General features: G+C 38.4%; 1 protein-coding gene across 1 annotated transcript; it reads left to right on the top strand.

The window, feature by feature from the left end:
* Positions 1 to 599: 599 nt before the first annotated feature.
* Positions 600 to 19,299, top strand: LOC146364667 (N-fatty-acyl-amino acid synthase/hydrolase PM20D1.2-like). The gene is made up of 13 exons (XM_084916265.1): positions 600 to 5,996; positions 6,078 to 6,164; positions 16,450 to 16,685; positions 16,772 to 16,858; positions 16,954 to 17,087; positions 17,161 to 17,280; positions 17,421 to 17,496; positions 17,577 to 17,638; positions 17,732 to 17,810; positions 17,910 to 17,981; positions 18,059 to 18,224; positions 18,312 to 18,411; positions 18,633 to 19,299. The coding sequence occupies exons 1-13, from the start codon at positions 5,777 to 5,779 to the stop codon at positions 18,760 to 18,762; spliced, it is 1,569 nt and encodes a 522-aa protein (XP_084772391.1). The 5' UTR covers positions 600 to 5,776; the 3' UTR covers positions 18,763 to 19,299.
* Positions 19,300 to 19,474: the final 175 nt, after the last annotated feature.

The following is a 19,474-nucleotide window of genomic DNA, read 5'->3' as shown; positions in this document are numbered from 1 at the left end:
GCGTAACAAATTCTGGATCCTTTGCTTTTAGTTAGCAGTTAGCATTAGCAGCACATCCTGCGTCTGATGTGAAAGGACTTTTATGCTGCGCACTGTGACTCACAGCAATGGTCCTGGGTCAGCCCTGACTTTGTGTTAAACTAATCCTAAAGTAATAATGGTATTTCTAACCACTGATATACCACAACTTTTTCCTTTCAACAGCTACTGAAAGTTAGGGGACCTAGCTGCTATCGGATATTTATATAGAGATCCTCCAGCTTCAAACTGTATCACCCTTCAAGGACCTGCAGTTCAAAAAAACGCCCCTCCAACAGCCAAACCCATCTGTTCTCTGATTGGATTGTTACATTTGTGATTGACATGACATTGACCAATCAGATGAAAGGAAGAAAAATAGGGTCAAAATTCGTACTTGTAACTTGCAGGGTTTTTTTTTCTAAGTCCACACACAAATCTTTTTTACGCACACACAAATCTTTTTTACACATACAAATCTTTTTTACGCACACACAAATCTTTTTTACACATACAAATCTTTTTTACGCACACACAAATCTTTTTTACACATACAAATCTTTTTTACGCACACACAAATTCTTTTTACACATACAAATCTTCTTTACGCACACACAAATCTTTTTTACACATACAAATCTTTTTTACGCACACACAAATCTTTTTTACACATACAAATCTTTTTTACAAGTACAAAATATTTATGACCACATTTTGAGCCCATAATCGAGTGTTGTCATCAGCCTGAGTGTTGTGTCACCTAGGATTTTCAAAATGATTCCATACTTGCATGTACTAAAAAATCTCAGATGAGTCTGAATCACAGTTACTTTGACCTAACAGAATTTTCCCATAATTATTTCTGATGAAACACAAAATGAAATTCCTTTTTAAACTTGTGCTATATACAGTACATATGAGGAATTTTACAACAGGTTTAGAATAAGTAACATTTCTGAAAATGTGACAGTTTTATCCAGGTAGCAAGCTTCCATCTGTAATAAAAATAGCTTTAATGTAGAGTAAAGAAGACAAGAAACGAGTTATTAATTAAAGCAAATGACATACAAGCGGTTTTGCACAAATTTGCGTATTTCCTTTCACAGATGGAACGTAATGACCTTAAAAATTAAAATGCATTAACACAGCAGCCAAAACATGAAATCTTAAAATAAAATCTTAAGATGCTTGAAGTGAAGGTCATTAGTAATTGCAGATTTTTACTTGCAGATTTCAAAGCGGATGTGATGGTTATTCTCTCAAGGCCCAGTGTGTCCTATTTGATACATGAGTTTTTACATTTTTAATAAAAAAAAAGATGTTGCAAATTAAAACTCTTATATGCAAATTCAATTTATTTAATTACTTTGAAAACATTTGTCAGACTGCTCAATCGACACTTCAATTTCAAAAAAACAATTCTGAATTTTTCATTTTGAAAATTTTATTTTTATTTAATTTATATTTTAAATTGTAAAAAATAAGTAATGAGCTTTGTCTAAAACCAGTCATATAACAAATGTCAAAGTCATTTTGGTCATCAAAACTAAGTACTTTTCAACTTTTCATCCAAAAGCTTTGATTTTGTTTTATTGATGAGCCAACAGAATGTACTCTGTTGTAGTTTTTCTTATTCTGTTCAACTGAAATATTTGTTCTGACTTAAAAGTCAACCCAAAGTGAAACCCAAAGTCACTCCTTTGTGTATCACATATCTTATTAAAATTTCATTCATTTTTACAAATGTATACACGTTTCCAGCAACCAAAACCAATTACTTTTTAATATTTTCTACACAGAAACAGTGGGTCTTGCTTCATAGTTAGCATCCTCAAATGAATAATCTACTTATAATAATTATAATTAATAATATTTTATTTCATATGTTGCCAAACCTGGATTAGGTCACACAAGGGTTAGACTCCGAAGGCCAAACCTCAAAACAATAAAATTCAGATGAAGGACATGAATTTGTGCTTAAATGATCAAAACTGTCCAAATGTGGCATAACATTATACTGACCCACAAAAACAAGCTGAAACCCCAAATTCCGAACAAATACCACTGATATCTCCTCTGAGGATTTTGAACTAGTGTTGGTTCTGCTGATTGTGCGGTACATTGCAGGCTTATATCGTTTGTTGTTTTTGTGCATATGGATTTCTTTTTTTTTTTGATTTCCGTGTGAGATTGCAGATTCCGTCACTAGCAAATTTCATTTGTGTCTCCTTTTATACAGCCTTTTTTCCTAAATACAGTACTGTCCAAAAGTTTTAGGCAGGTGAGAAAAAAAATGCTGTAAACAAAGAATGCTTTCACAAATATAAATGATTGTTTATTGGCCCCATATGTATTCTGCAGCAGGACAACGACCCCAAATATACACCCAAAATCATTAAGAACTATCTTCAGCATGAAGAAGAACAAGAAGTACTGGATGTGATGGTATGGCCCCCACAGAGCCCTGATCTCAACATCATCAATGTGTCTGGGATTACATGAAGAGACAGAAGGATGTGAGGAAGCCTATATCCACAGAAGATCTGTGGTTAGTTCTCGAAGATGTTTGGAACAACCTACCAGCTGAGTTCCTTTGAAAACTGTGTGCAAGTGTACCTAGAAGAATTGATGCTGCTTTGAAGGCAAAGGGGGGGGTCAATCCAAATATTGATTTGATTTAGATTTCTCTTTTGTTCATTCACTGCATTTTGTTGATTGATGAAAATAAATGATTAATACTTTCATTTTTTAAAGCATTCTTTGTTTACAACATTTTTTCCTCAACTGCCTTAAACTGTTGCACAGAACTGTACTTTGTGATGGAAAATGATGTATTACAAAGATGTCTCTGGATGTTATAAATGTGCATATTCTTTTTAGAATCAGATCCGTTATAATTGTAATGCCAGTTGGATTAGATGTTGCGTAATGTTCATAAATAATGTAAGTAAATACAATGTGGAGATCACAAGAATGAATTAAAACTGCAAGTATCAAATCTACACTATCAGTGTTACAGAAGGAAATGCAAAGACAGTATTTTTCCATAAAGGCAGGGACAGTGTTGGGGAGTAACGGAATACATGTACCGCCGTTACGTATTTAAAATACAAAATATGAGTAACTGTATTCCATTACAGTTACCGTTTAAAAAGGTGGTATTTAGAATACAGTTACTTTGTTGAAATAAATGGATTACACGGCGGTACTTCCCTGTTTCATATTGTTGCGGGTCAGGATTGTTTGGGTTTTGTTTGACAGCTATGTTCTGTTGTTCCAGGCGGCAGCATTACGGTTACCATGGTTACAGGGTGACGCTCTCTCTCTCTCTGCGTGTTTCCTGGGTGAGAGAGGCCTTTTTGTTGTTGTTGTGCTAAGGTGGTATGCTACAGGTATAGCTCTAAAGAATGTAGCATCATAGGCAGTGTAGTCCGTGCTGCAGGGAGAATGGACTGCCATACCCGTTATGTGTCTGTGAGCGAGGGAGGGAGAAAAAGGAAAAGTACGAGCTGTCATCGAGCAAAAACGGGAGCTGGAAGCATGTAAATATACTGCAGCCAAGAAGAGTGCCTGACGAGCCCAGTTGTAAGTAAGCTATTAAGACTCGACTGTACACCGTGTTCGTGTTTTCCTCCAAAAACAATAAGTTCCGTTGGAGCAGCCTTTCAACGCCTCTCTCTGTCTCTCGCAGGCAAAGTTGACCCAGCCAACAAAGTAAAGCTATTTTTCGGCTACGAGCCCGACACAGAACCCACCGTATTAGCCAGAGGTCCCTTTACTACGGTTCGGAGCCGCGGACCTTCAGTAACAGTAATAAATCACAGCAATAGTACATTCACGTAGTTGTAAACAGCATGATAATATATTAAGTAATCCAAAGTATTCAGAATACGTTACTCTCATTGAGTAACGTAACGGAATACGTTACAGAATACATTTTGGGGCATGTATTCTGTAATCTGTAATGGAATACATTTTAAAAGTAACCTTCCCAACACTGGGCAGGGATTGTTTGTAAATCCAAATATAGAAGAGTCTCTACGGCCTGTCACAGCACTTACAACAGTCTTGAAAGACTAAATTAGCTGGGCAGTTTTGGATCCATGCAATGCCATTGGCACAGGTACAAAAAGAACCTGGAGCATCCGGTTTGGCATATAGCCCACCAATTTCTGTAGCACAGAAGTTGTCAGTAATTGTAGTAGTGATTGATGGTCTGGGATGAGGCAAAATGTGATCCTTATTTGTTGATGTCTCCTGATTCAGGTTTGTGTGAGCAGTTGGAAGTGGAGGAAGATCTGTAGAAACAATAGCTATAAAGTTATAATAATAATAATAATATTACTAATAATAATAGTAATAATTATTATTATTAGTTAAACAGAATGTGGTTTTCTATGTGATTATTTTGCCATTGTGGTCTTGTCACTATAGAAGTGATGCTGGACTAATTTTAAAATTGTCCATTTTCTTAAACCTAATTGTAATATTGCCTTTTCAAAGAATTTGTCACTGTACTTACATGCATTTTTTTTTTAAATGTTTGAAATGTATTTCAATAAAGTGCTTGCTTTGTATTTTGCAATGATTTTACTACTAAAAATCTAAGCGCCTTTTTATTCTGCAAAACAAGCCTTTGCTGCATGTCGTGAGGGAGATTGAATGCAAGCTTTGTATATTCTTTCTCCCCCCGAATGGTGATGGTGATTTAACCCTTTAAAGCCGGTCAGAACGGACACGCTCCATTTTGCATAACTATTTTTAAATCCCGGTAGCACTACAACCACGTAAGCTAGCGCAATAATTTTTTTTGCATATGAAACCGGAGGAGTTGTACTTACATCTTATGCCATCAGCTTGTCCTAGGTCCCAGTTTCCTTCCACATATTGCTTTGCAAAAACTGCATAAAAAGCACTTACAGCAACAAAAACATAATATTCCAGAAACACGCTTTGCCGATCCGATCAGCTGTTTGTAACACTTCCTAGTCCATCAGCGAGAACTATCGCATGTCCGCCATGACCTGCCCGAAACCGGAAGTGACGTCATTTTGCGGAAATGTAGTTTTTAACCTTATGAGCCTATACTGGTGTTATTAAAAGTTATGTTTGACTTTATGACTTTCTGTGTCGTTTCTGGGATGCTTAGAACTCATATTGCACTGCTGGAAATAGTTTATTTTGATGCATATGCTGTTTTTTTTTCAAATTTGCATTATAATATCTATTTTCGTTTTTCCTGCAGTATGTGAAAATTAGTGTATTTCAAAAATAAAACTATGAAGACACTTAAAATAAATTTCCTGTGGTGGGAAACTAGTTTGTGCAACTTTTTTGTATTTACAGTTTTGAGGGATAAGCCTCTTAAATTTCTCTAACTAGAAATATATGTTAAAAAAAACAAAAACGATTTTCAATTTTTTTGTAGTTTATTGCACTTTTTTGCAATTTATGTAATTACTATGCATTTAATGCATACATATTATTAAAATTTGGGCTATAATGGTTGTATTTATGTATATCAACTTGAAATGCTCCCAAAAATGGCACTACAGCATGTAAAAATATAATATAAGCTCTGGCGGACTTGGTTCTATGGTATGTCTTAAAGGGTTAACTAAAACTGAAATAAGCTCTTAAAACTGCTCTCTACGTAATGTAGGCGTGACTGTCCTTGTCTGCCAGCAGGTGACTCTAATGCAAATTCAGCCTGCAGTCACAGTCGACGAGTTCCGCTGTAAACACAACAACTGTTACGATGGCTGAGTCAGGTTCAAAGTTAAGAATATTTAAGTTTTTAAAGATAATTATTAGCAGCTTGCTTATTACAGTCCTGCTGTTATTTACAATAGCGGCTATCAGGACTCTTTCACTGGACGTTAACGCCGGACTTCAACTCACACACTGGGAAAAGACGAATAACAAATCGCTCGTCATTGACCACCATCAGAGAGAGGAGCTCCTAGCAAATTTTAAAGGTATTCGGAGTCGTGTTGTAGTGGATGTAGATGGAGGTAGAGACACTTCTGTTTGGTAACAATTTGTCTCCATTTGTTCAGAGGCAATCCGCATCCCCACCGTGTCATTCTCAAATACAGAAAGCAACACCACTGCGCTGCTTGAATTTGACAGATTCCTCCGAAAAGGTAAACCTGCCAGTAAAACGTGCTTAAAGTAACTTTCTTTTATATACAGTGTTGGGAAGGTTACTTTTAAAATGTATTCCATTACAGATTACAGAATACATGCCCCAAAATGTATTCTGTAACGTATTCCGTTACGTTACTCAATGAGAGTAACGTATTCTGAATACTTTGGATTACTTAATATATTATCATGCTGTTTACAACTACGTGAATGTACTATTGCTGTGATTTATTACTGTTACTGAAGGTCCGCGGCTCCGAACCGTAGTAAAGGGACCTCTGGCTAATACGGTGGGTTCTGTGTCGGGCTCGTAGCCGAAAAATAGCTTTACTTTGTTGGCTGGGTCAACTTTGCCTGCGAGAGACAGAGAGAGGCGTTGAAAGGCTGCTCCAACGGAACTTATTGTTTTTGGAGGAAAACACGAACACGGTGTACAGTCGAGTCTTAATAGCTTACTTACAACTGGGCTCGTCAGGCACTCTTCTTGGCTGCTGTGGTTATTATTATATTTACATGCTTCCAGCTCCCGTTTTTGCTCGATGACAGCTCGTACTTTTCCTTTTTTTCCCTCCCTCGCTCACAGACACGTAACGGGTATGGCAGTCCATTCTCCCTGCAGCACGGACTACACTGCCTATGATGCTACATTCTTTAGAGCTATGCTTTAGAGCACAACAACAAAAAGGCCTCTCTCACCCAGGAAACAGTGTTGCCAACTCCTCAGTAAGGAAAATCGCTATTGGTTGTCCTAAAAGTCGCTAGAAGTCGCTAAATGACGTCATCGCCTAATTTGCATAATTGGTCATGCTAATCTAATTGTAACCTATGTTGTTGGAGAGAGAAATAACATCGTGGAAGAGACATAAAGTGAGTAAAAAACGTCCTAAATGCATTTAGAGTTTATTTAGAACTACAAATTAAATTTCTTTTAGCAATTATTGGTTTTTTTTAATGTCACAATTCCAACCCTGCTCCTTTACCCGGGGTTGGACCGGCAAAAGTGACCCGAAATAGGCACTCTGGTGGAGTTACTTTGTGTGTGTGTGTTTATAAGTAGTTTTAAACCTTGTGATCCACAAGCATAAGAGTAAAAGAGTAAAAGAAGAACTGACTGCATTACAGCACCCCCTGCTTGTTGAGAGTAAAAGCGATACGCGCTTTCACGTCTTTTTTTAGCGACTTTTTTTTAGAAAAAAAGTTGCTAAGGGGTCTGAAAACTCGCTAAATATAGCGACAAAGTCGCTAAGTTGGCAACACTGCCAGGAAACACGCAGAGAGAGAGAGAGCGTCACCCTGTAACCATGGTAACCGTAACGCTGCCGCCTGGAACAACAGAACATAGCTGTCAAACAAAACCCAAACAGTCCTGACCCACGACAATATGAAACAGGGAAGTACCGCTGTGTAATCCATTTATTTCAACAAAGTAACTGTATTCTAAATACCACCTTTTTAAACGGTAACTGTAACGGAATACAGTTACTCATATTTTGTATTTTAAATACGTAACGGCGGTACATGTATTCCGTTACTCCCCAACACTGTTTATATATAATGTGCTCAACGTGGAACTAGCTGATGGCTGTGGACGCTTGCACGCATGATTTGATCGGTCAGTTGTAGCAAACTCTAAACGTTAATGTAGTTTTTGTATGTCAAACTTGTATAGCGCTAATAAATGGATAAAGACGCAGTTAGTGTTTGCTGTGCAGATGTACTTTGTTCCGTACACCTTATTCAGAATTGACCTTTACACGTCTCGCTGAGCCAAGGTATGTCGAAACCTACACCGAGATGCACGTGGTTCAAAACACTGAAGTCACATGACCCATGACCCTTTGTCGACCAAGAGCACCTGGCTGCAGCCACTGTGGAGCTAACAGTCTAAAAAACTCTAAAATTAAGGAATTATTCACTAATGCTTTCCCCCCATATAGATCAAATCCAAATTCCATTTCACCACTGTTCTCCTGCGATCAAAAGAAAGAAATCAGAGCAAATTACCTAAAACTTCCCATTCCTCCAAAAGCTAAGGAGGTCCATTATGAAATACTCTCAGGCGTTTACCCTTCCAAAGAATTTCTCAGACATCGTTTTCCTATTGATAATAAGTCTTGTTCTTTCTGTAATGGGAATATTGATTCGACAGAACTTTTATTTTACGAATGTATATACTGTAAAGCCCCGTTGGATGATGTGCACTACTGGCTTTTCCCAAAGATTCCAAACTTACTTGAATTTTCTAAAAATGATATCATTTTTAAATCTCTAAGAAAAGAAAAGAAACTTGAAAATGTCTTAAATGTGATAATTATTAAGGGTTCATTCATAAATGTCGATTTCTGAAAACTAAGCCATCCTTTTTCACTTTTCACAAAGAACTCTGCCTCTTCTTCTCATCTGCAAAGTTTATGGACAAAAAACAAGCTGTGGATCTGCATCATATGGTTAATGAACTAAAGCTTTTAGAAAACCCCTAGGTTATAATTGTATTTTTTGTCTTTTAATTTTCAATTTAATTTTTATTAATTTTACTTATTTATTTCTTTAGTTACTTATGTTTATATTATTTTCATTATCTGTCTTTTATATTTTGAAATACAGGCTGTTCTGGTATTATCTCAAGTTGGAAAAAGTCTCTAAAATCTTGCCATATTTGTTGTACAGGGAGTGCAGAATTATTAGGCAAATGAGTATTTTGTCCACATCATCCTCTTCATGCATGTTGTCTTACTCCAAGCTGTATAGGCTCGAAAGCCTACTACCAATTAAGCATATTAGGTGATGTGCATCTCTGTAATGAGAAGGGGTGTGGTCTAATGACATCAACACCCTATATCAGGTGTGCATAATTATTAGGCAACGTCCTTTCCTTTGGCAAAATGGGTCAAAAGAAGGGCTTGACAGGCTCAGAAAAGTCAAAAATAGTGAGATATCTTGCAGAGGGATGCAGCAGTCTCAAAATTGCAAAGCTTCTGAAGCGTGATCATCGAACAATCAAGCGTTTCATTCAAAATAGTCAACAGGGTCGCAAGAAGCGTGTGGAAAAACCAAGGCGCAAAATAACTGCCCATGAACTGAGAAAAGTCAAGCGTGCAGCTGCCAAGATGCCACTTGCCACCAGTTTGGCCATATTTCAGAGCTGCAACATCACTGGAGTGCCCCAAAGCACAAGGTGTGCAATACTCAGAGACATGGCCAAGGTAAGAAAGGCTGAAAGACGACCGCCACTGAACAAGACACACAAGCTGAAACGTCAAGACTGGGCCAAGAAATATCTCAAGACTGATTTTTCTAAGGTTTTATGGACTGATGAAATGAGAGTGAGTCTTGATGGGCCAGATGGATGGGCCCGTGGCTGGATTGGTAAAGGGCAGAGAGCTCCAGTCCGACTCAGACGCCAGCAAGGTGGAGGTGGAGTACTGGTTTGGGCTGGTATCATCAAAGATGAGCTTGTGGGGCTTTTCGGGTTGAGGATGGAGTCAAGCTCAACTCCCAGTCCTACTGCCAGTTTCTGGAAGACACCTTCTTCAAGCAGTGGTACAGGAAGAAGTCTGCATCCTTCAAGAAAAACATGATTTTCATGCAGGACAATGCTCCATCACACGCGTCCAAGTACTCCACAGCGTGGCTGGCAAGAAAGGGTATAAAAGAAGAAAAACTAATGACATGGCCTCCTTGTTCACCTGATCTGAACCCCATTGAGAACCTGTGGTCCATCATCAAATGTGAGATTTACAAGGAGGGAAAACAGTACACCTCTCTGAACAGTGTCTGGGAGGCTGTGGTTGCTGCTGCACGCAATGTTGATGGTGAACAGATCAAAACACTGACAGAATCCATGGATGGCAGGCTTTTGAGCATCCTTGCAAAGAAAGGTGGCTATATTGGTCGCTGATTTGTTTTTGTTTTGTTTTTGAATGTCAGAAATGTATATTTGTGAATGTGGAGATGTTACATTGGTTTCACTGGTAAAAATAAATAATTGAAATGGGTATATATTTGTTTTTTGTTAAGTTGCCTAATAATTATGCACAGTAATAGTCACCTGTACACACAGATATCCCTCTAAAATAGCTAAAACTAAAAACAAACTAAAAACTACTTCCAAAAACATTCAGCTTTGATATTAATGAGTTTTTTGGGTTCATTGAGAACATGGTTGTTGTTCAATAATAAAATTATTCCTCAAAAATGCAACTTGCCTAATAATTCTGCACTCCCTGTACTTGTTACATTTGTTTAATTAATAAAAAACAAACAAACAAAAAAATTGTGGAGCTCCACAGTAACCGGAAACACGTGACCTCCACAGTAACCGGAAACATGTGACTTCAAATTTGAACACAGTTACGTTGCACGAGCTGTGTCTCAATATGTGTGCTTTTGTGTACACAGTACATATAAAAAGTTTGAAATATTACTCTTTCTGGGTCACAAAATAAACTTTCAGGACATTTTCAGGTGAGAATGTAGCTGTGTAGACTTCAAATATCTGCTCGATTTATCAAGACATCACACATTTGCCAAAGTGGGACGACGTTTTCGGAGACGTCTGTTACCCATCAGCTTGATAGCTGACCTGGGAGGTCAAGGCTCACTAGATCGAGCGAGAACAGCGGACATCGTTTTCAAACCCCTCCTGTGGTCTTTCGCTACTCAGGTTAAACATGATATATAAGTCAATTAGATAATTTAAAAATTTTATTGTTTTTTTTTTTTTTTCAGTGTTTCATTTGTTCCTGAGCAAATCAGTTTGGCTCAGATTAAAGTTAAGCTTTATAACTGGACTGTTTTATTTAATACTGAAGTCTTACTTGTAGAGCTGTCAGTATACTTTAAATTTCACCTGTTATACTGCCTGATGTAAAATGTTCTGTTCTTTTTTAAACAGCTGACTCTGAATTAAATATGACATAAAAAATATTTAAATTCAAGAGGAAACGTTTTCACTGGGAGCAAAAACAACATGTTAATGCGTGGAGATCCTGACGGCTGCTCCAAAAATGATCCGGTTATATTTTAAATATTTGTTCAATTCTCTTCCAAACCCCAGCTGTCTATTGTAAGGGTCAGTGTCTATTAAAATAAATATAAAAGTGTTCTAACATCTCACCTCTTTCTTATTATTCAGGCATACATGTATACTATTTTTATTAATAGAGAGAGTAAGCTTGTGTTTTCATACATGCAGTAATTGTGCTTAACTGTATGAAGCTCTTTAGACATTATGGAACAGATCATATATAAAAGCGAATTTTGCCAGAGTGCTTAAGATACTTTTTAAAAATTATCTTTAAAAAACAAAAAAAGAGAGAAGATCAAAAACATAATGTGTAATTTCCATTGTAAATATTAATCACAGTTAAATTAAGAGGGGATGGCAGTAAAAACTCCGGAACGGTGATGTCATCAAGTATGCTGCTGTTCCAATAGACTATGTGCACCTTAGCATATGCTACTTCCGGTGGGGAAACTCCTGTAGGGCGCTTCGTTTCCGGTGTGATATTCGCATCTTGTTTATGGTCGGGTTTTCCAAAAAAAGTCAACCGGCGATTTACATTTCTCAAGGTGTCTTGGGCATTTACTGAATATATCTGTAGATGATGTTCATCGACTTGTCGATATTTTTCCCTCGCGCCTCAGAGCAAAAGAGAGAAGGGATTGAAATTTCTCAGTATTTGTATATAAAGTTCCCTCGTTTATCGCGGGTGTTGTTCTAAAAATAACCAGCGATAGGTGAAATCTGCGAAGTAGCCAGCTTTATTTTTTACAATTTTTTAAAAATGTTGTAAGGCTGTAAAACCCATCACTACACACTTTATACACTTTTCTCAGAAAGGCATGAACAGTTTCACACTTTTCTCTCTTGTTTAAACTCTCAAAGCTCAAACCTTTGTAAAAAAAAAAAAAGAAAAAGAAAAAGTCCATTATAGAATGAAACCAAAGATCAAAACCTGTTTTCAGTCCCAAACATTTATTTGAGAAATAAACATACAGTATATTTGTTTTTCTATAAATAATAATGACAGATTTTAGAACTAATGAATTTAACTTTAAGCTTAATTGCTTAATTTAAGCTTAATGCACCTTATTATCCGGTGGGCCATATGGTAAAAAAAATGAAAAAAAAATACGGTAACTGCTACCTTCCTTTAGCATGTCCAGAAGTCCAACTTTTTGTGTGATGGTTAGCATCTTCCTCTGCCTTTTGGACGCTACTGCAGGTGCCTTTGATGGTGCAAAACGTTTTGTCGGCATTGTTGTGTTTGTTGGGGAGAAAACTTACAAACATACAGTACAGCACTTCAGAGTCACACTGCTAGTGATCGATGTAGCGATTCTGTACTGTACAGGAGAGCACGGCACGGCACGGAGGAGATCGACAATGATCTACAGCCAATCGGGACGCAGAACACAATGTGCTTTAAAAAAAAAAGCATGCAAAATTGCACTAAAAGAATCCGCGAAACAGCGACGCTGCAAAAGGTGAACCGCGTTATAGCAAGGGACCACTGTAATTGTAAGTAATAAGTCGCAACATACCCTTCGTAAATACTAATATATACAGACCCTTACCTGCAATCATTAATGTATTTTTTTTTATATCCTGTGGCTTTTTTTCACGGTTTGTTGACATCCTGTGTAGGTGTGTACTGATATCGACATAACGGGGAAACATTTGGCTATGACTATTGTTCACCTGTAGTTTGAATGAAAGTACTTCAGAATTGAGAAACGTCCTTTGTTTTTGTGTTGTGTCCCGTATTGCAATATGTTGGACATGTTTCTACCTAGTGTGGAAGTCATGTGTTTCCAGTTACTGTAGAGCTCCACAGTGGCTGCAGTGAGACCCTTCGCTTTGTCCATATAAGACAGGCTACAGGCCATCTTGAAGGGCTGCTGGACTGACAGCCAATTGGTTCATTCTTATTACTGACACTAAATTACCCAAACATTATCTTAGTCCAACCAGTCCGTCAACAATATTCCACCTTGTAGAACATAATTAAATGTGGAAGAAGCGTTGATACAGATGGACAAACAAAAAGAAATAAAAATGTGGGACTGAAAAGCTAAGTGAGAAAAAGAAAAAGAACTTGAAAACAGATGCAGCAAAATGTGTCAACAGTAGTACTAGTGCGGGGTGGCTGTAGCTCAGGTGGCAGAGCAGGTCAGCCACTAATCAGAAGGTCGGTGGTTTGATCCCAGGCTGCATGCCAGATGTCCTTGGGCAAGATACTAACCCCATGTTTGCCTACTGGTGGTGGTCAGAGGGCCCGGTGGCGCCAGTGTCCGGCAGCCTCGCCTCTGTCAGTACGCCCCAGGGCACTGATAGAGCTTTACAGCACTGATGGAGCTTTACAGTATGCTTTACTTAGTCTTTAGGGACGCTAAAGACTAAGTAATAATAAAGCGCTATACAAATGCAGGCCATTTACCATAGCAGCAGCTAATCTAAAGTCCTTGTAGTCACAAGAGGCAGCTGTTGCTAGAACAAGCCAAGAAAAGTGCAGCAAGAGTGGACCTCTTCCTGATGTACTCATGGATTGTTGTTGTTTCATCCTGGATAGTTGTTCTGACACTCATTTGTCCGTGGCATCCTTCCTTCCACTTAGCTTAGCCTGAGGTTGTTGAACTTTGGGTGAAACCCTCCATGGCAAGGAACTTCCTTGTCTTGATGTCAGTAGCTTCTATTTCCTCCTTTGGCCAGCTGATTATCTCAGAATGGTATCTCACAATCGGCAGGACGTGTATAATAAAGTATAGGGCTGATACTTTATTGATTTTTCTTCCCAGTCCAGGCCTGCCCAAAGGCGTTCTATTTGGTTGGAAGAAGGTCTTCCATCTTGGACTTGCTCATCCATGACTTTATGGGTCTTGCTTTGCGCACTGGTGTGCAGTCATGTTGAAACAGGAAAGGGCCATCTCCCTGTTGGGAGCACAAGTGTTCCTTTCACTTAAACTAAGGGACCGAGCCCAAGTCCTGAAAATGCTCCAAACCATAATACCCCCTCCACTAAACTTTACTCTTGGTTTGTGTCAGTCAGACAAGTACCATTCTCCTGGCAACTGTCAAAGCCAGATTCCGACACATCAAATTCACCAGGGAGGATATGAAAAGTGGCAGGTTAGTCTTCTTAGACTGTGAGATTTCCATCAGTAATGGGGAACATCTAAAAGCTGATGTGTACCGGAAACCTACACATATGGATCAGTATTTAATGTTTGACTCTCATCATCCACTGGAGCACAAACTGGGTGTCATCAGAATGCTACAACACAGAGCGAACACCATCCCCACAGATTCAGCAGCCAGGGAAGCAGAACAACATCACATCAAGAAGGCTCTGAGTAACTGTGGTTATCCCAGCTTGACTTTTGTCAAAGCTGGGAAGGCGCCTAAAGAAAGCACCAGCTGATCCAGGAGAGAAGGACAAGCGCTGCCTAAGCGAAAACCTGTAGTGATCCCGTACGTGTAAGGAGTACAGTTGAGACACATTTTTTCTAAACACCACGTCTCTGTGGCTTTTAAACCCCAAAACATGCTGTGCCAAAAATTGGTCCACCCCAAGGATCGGGTCCCCCGACACAAACAGAGTAACATAGTGTACACTGTTAAGTGCCAGGAGTATTGCCAGCATTTATACATCAGGGAAACCAAACAACCTCTGGTGAAGCGGATGGCACAACACAGAAGAGCCACCTCTTCAGGCCAGGACTCTGCAGTCTATTTACACCTACTGGCCAGTGGACACTCTTTCAATGATGAGGATGTACACATCCTAGACAGGGAGGAACGCTGGTTTGAGTGCGGAGTCAAGGAGGCCATTTATGTGAAAAGGGAAAGACCATCTCTAAATCGCGGAGGGGGCTTAAGAGTACACCTTTCACCATCTTACAATGCTGTGTCTGCAGCCATTCCCCAACTCTTTGTGAATGGTATTCATGGCCATTGATCAGTGGTCTTTGATCAGTGGTTGTTGATCAATGGTCATGAGAATTTGCATAATTATGATGAAGGTGACCTCCCAGCCCATTGTTCCTTCAGTGGGCTGGTTTCAGTCATTATGCAAATGTACTGTTTATAAGATTGGGGAAACCTGCAGTCATCCAAGTGACTTCTTCAGTCTCAGCTGAGTGACGAAACGTTTCTCCCACTGAAAACGCTACATCCAGATGAACAGAATCAACTTTTGGAGGCTCAGCGTCTGCTGTTCACATGACCGTGGAATATTTAGTAGCAAGGACATTTCACGACTGAACTTGCACTGGAATTCACTGAGGTCTTGAGATCAACTCATTCTTTCACATATGTTTGTAGAAGAAATCTGCATGTCTAGGTGCTTGATTGATTCCATAGCCAAAGGTGCATAAAACCTGTGGCCATGGAATTGATTGGAAGACCTGAATTTAATGATTTGGATGGTTGAGTTTTGACTTTTGGCAATATAGTGTAATTTGATGCCAAGTCATGTAAGGAAAAGAAGCTGACTCTGCCCCAAAACAATTGAAAAACTAATATTTTCAAATAAAAGTCCTTACTTATAAGAATTGCAGATGTTGCTGCTTGGTCTTCACTTGTTTAAGTGGAAAACTGCCAGTTTTTTCTGTGTGGGAAAATGCCAGTAAATCACAAGTTTCTGAAATACTCAGACCAACCCATCGGAAACCAATAACAATTCTGGGTTCAAAGTCACATTTATTTCCCCCCATTTTAATGCTCACTTTGAACTTTAGGAGGCCATCTTGACCATGTCTAGATACCTGAATGCACTGACTCGGTTGCATGTGATTAGCTGATTAGATATTTGTTTTAATGACTAACTAAACAGGTGCACCTAGTAAAGTAACCAGTGATTGCATTTGTAAAGCATTTGTAAGTCCAGACGCTTTTCTTTGCAAGCTCCTTTGACTACGATGACCTGGATGACTGAGAACCTTCACAGACATAAAGCATTTGCTGCAATTTTTATAGCCTCCTCTATCAGTTGTTTTATCTCACTTGTGAAATGAAACTTTCTATAGTTCAATTTTAGCAGGTGACAGCTTGCGACAGTTTCAAAAATGTGCGATAGTGATTTTATTTACCATAGATCACCACTTGCTTGAAGCTGGAACCAGTAGATTGAATTTTATTTCATAGTTGAATTTTTACTATAAACAACAAATCAATAAGTCATAATCATGAAAAAGTTATCATAAATAAGTCATGAAAGATAGGATGAATTTAAGATAAGAATTGCTCTTTCAGCTTGTTTTTAATTTTTTTGTTTTTGTCAGCCTTCCCTACAGTTTTCTCTTCTAGCTTGGTTCATCATGAATTGGTGGCAAACTACAGCCACTTGTTTTGGGTGAAAGGATCACAGCCTGAACTGGTGCCATACATGCTGCTGGCCCACATTGATGTAGTACCTGCTTCAGAGTCAGATGGTTGGGAAGCACCACCATTTTCTGCAAAGGAGATCGATGGCTTCATCTACGGCAGAGGAACCATAGATGACAAAAACAATCTAATGGTGTGAAAACATATTACTTTTGTGTGAGCTTACTTTTAAACAGACTTGAGGTATATTTGGCTAAACAGCTGGTTTATTTCTTCTAGGGAATACTTCAGGCGCTGGAGTACTTGCTGTTAAAGGGCTATGCTCCACGCAGGGGATTTTACATCGGTCTTGGTCACGATGAAGAAGTATGTTAACAGTTTCACTATGACATTACAAACTTAAATTGGATTGGAAATATCACATTTTAATGGCTGTAATCTTCAAAATCTCTTTTTTTAAGATCAGTGGTCCCAATGGAGCGATGAACATAGTGCGTGTTCTGAAGCAACGTGGTGTCCAGCTGTTGTTTGTCATGGACGAGGGCCTGCCTATACTTGATGGAATCATTCCTGCTATTGAAGGACCTGCTGCTCTGTAAGAACCTGTCTAAACATGTGTTGTGCACTTGTGTTGATCACATCTTATGTGTACGATTTATGATTTGCAGAATCGGGTTAAGTGAAAAAGGCCAGGCCGTTATAAAGCTTAGTGTGTCTGTGGCCCCTGGTCACGCCTCGATGCCTCCCAGGGAAACTAGCATTGGGATCTTAGCCACAGCAGTCAAAAGGTGAGAGGAACATTGTTTTTTAAACTATAATGAGTTCTGTTTAGCTTCTCTGTTCATATGTTTCACTGCCTTCCATAATTTTACTACCCCATGTTTAAAAAGCTAGTATAAAAGATTTAACTGTGATCCTGTTTCCTCAGACTAGAGGACAACCCAATGCCGAGGTTATTTGGTTATGGCCCTGAAGGTGACACCTTTGAGCATCTGGCCCACAAGGTAGGGTAATCTAAATACTTCTTTACTAGTAGTATACTCATGTACTCACTCTTTACCAACTACTAATTCTTTGCCTTCAGTTCAGTTTACCACTAAAGTTCATAATGTCGAATTTGTGGCTCTTCTCTCCGCTCCTTAGCAGGTAATAACTGCTAAATATCATTTAAATATAAATTCAAATGTCATGTTTTCTTGTGATTGGTTCCAGTGAAATAGACCAGTTTTTATGTTTCAGGATACTTGAAAGAAAACCAGTATCTAATGCATTTGTAAGGACTACCACAGCAGTCACCTTTTTTAATGCAGGAGTAAAGGTGCAGTGATTATTTTAAATTGAATGTAATTCACAAGAAGTAAGATTTTAAGCCTATTACTTTTCTTTGTAAAAATTCAATATCTCCCTCCCTCTGCAGATAAATGTTATTCCTTCCCTTGCTGAAGCTTATGTAAATCTACGAATTCACTCAGCGCAGTCGGTACAAGAGGTAGAGTCCTTTTTGAGAATGAATGCCTTACTATGTACACTTTGACATGAATATGAGATGTGTGCTGTCTTTTTTAGGTACTGGACATCATCAAGGATACGGTGGGCGACCAGCGAGTGAAGGTAGAACTTGTTGATGGATTTGACCCTCTACCCATCAGCGGTGCTGATGACAAGGCCTTTGGCTTCCAAATTATTAAGAAAACGGTGCTGGACTTGTTTCCAACAGTTACAGTTGCTCCAGGTAGAGTTCATACAGATTTGTATGGAAGCATTTTAAAGCATCTTTCAGGACATTATAAGTGATTTAATACAATATTTAAATGTGCAGGTATCTGTATTGGAAACACAGACAGTCGACACTTCGTCGACCTGACCAAAAATATTTATCGGTTTTCCCCGGCTTGGTTTAAGCCAGGTGACCCTGAGAGGTGAGAATTCAGCAGTTTTTAATACTGTCAAAATAGATTTTCACCAAAAATGTCTGCAGACCTCAATTTAAAATTGAATAAATACAGTAAGAAGAATTCCACGTGCAGTGATTATTTCTCAACTCTAGAAACAGATCATGCAGCATGAATAGAAGAGGGGAATATATAAAATATTTTATTGTTCCAGGTACCATGAATCCTTTTTTTCCTTTGTTTCTCAGATTCCATGGCATCAATGAAAGGATTTCCACTAAGAACTACGAGGAGATGATTGTTTTTTACTTCAATTTGATCCAGAACTGTGACATTAGGAAGCTCCCTGAGCCCCACAGCTCTGTCCATGAACTCTAAGCAATTGACAACATTGGTGATAAGATAAACACATGAATAGCATACAAAATACATTGATATTGCACTAAATAACTTTTGCATTATAGAATCAGAAACTACAATTTTGCTAATTTCAAAGTGGGATGTACTTTTATCTTTTATGTGGACTACTGACTCTTTTCAGTGATATGTGAGTAGATAGAGCACTGACCTTTCTGCAGTAAAATCACTGTGAATTGGCTATCTAGAATTTTGCATTCAAGATTAAGTTTTGGTGCTCTATGCAGACTGATGTACTATTTTTTTCTGAACTCTATGCTGGTATGATATGATACAATTAACCAATTATTATATATGTTTTATTGTGGGACACTGATAGTAATGCAGTCATAAAGATACATGTTTTTTTGATTTGGAGTGCTCATAATGAATGGTACAAATGACAGCACTACCTACAGGGATGCTTAACTTGAATCAAACACTGGACTATATGTTCAAAGAATGCTGTTTTACCGGCTGACTCATTAAAATGATTCCAGATTTGTAAATGTGATTGAATCTGTTCACAATTTTAGATAGGCTTTCTTAACACAACAGTATGAGCAATTTGACAGTTTTTAATAACCTCTCAGGTATTAAAAGGCTGATGGGGTGTTGTCAACCAAAGCCTTGTGTCACCTAGGATTTTCAGCAGCAACTTCACCTACTTCCAAGGTGCATGAAGAGGACAAGG

Source organism: Perissodus microlepis, chromosome 20 (assembly GCF_051167445.1).
Source record: "Perissodus microlepis isolate ML-2025 ecotype Zambia chromosome 20, ASM5116744v1, whole genome shotgun sequence".
Taxonomy (NCBI): Eukaryota; Metazoa; Chordata; class Actinopteri; order Cichliformes; family Cichlidae; genus Perissodus; species Perissodus microlepis.
The sequence above is the reverse complement of the archived record's forward strand: the minus strand, read 5'-3'. Positions and strand labels throughout refer to the sequence as shown.

Coding starts and splice junctions, on each gene's coding strand:
- LOC146364667 (XM_084916265.1), top strand. CDS start 5,777: ATGGCTGAGTCAGGTTCAAAGTTAAGAATATTTAAGTTTTTAAAGATA. Junction 5,997..6,077: donor GCTCCTAGCAAATTTTAAAG/GTATTCGGAGTC, acceptor CCATTTGTTCAG/AGGCAATCCGCATCCCCACC. Junction 6,165..16,449: donor TGACAGATTCCTCCGAAAAG/GTAAACCTGCCA, acceptor TGTTTTTGTCAG/CCTTCCCTACAGTTTTCTCT.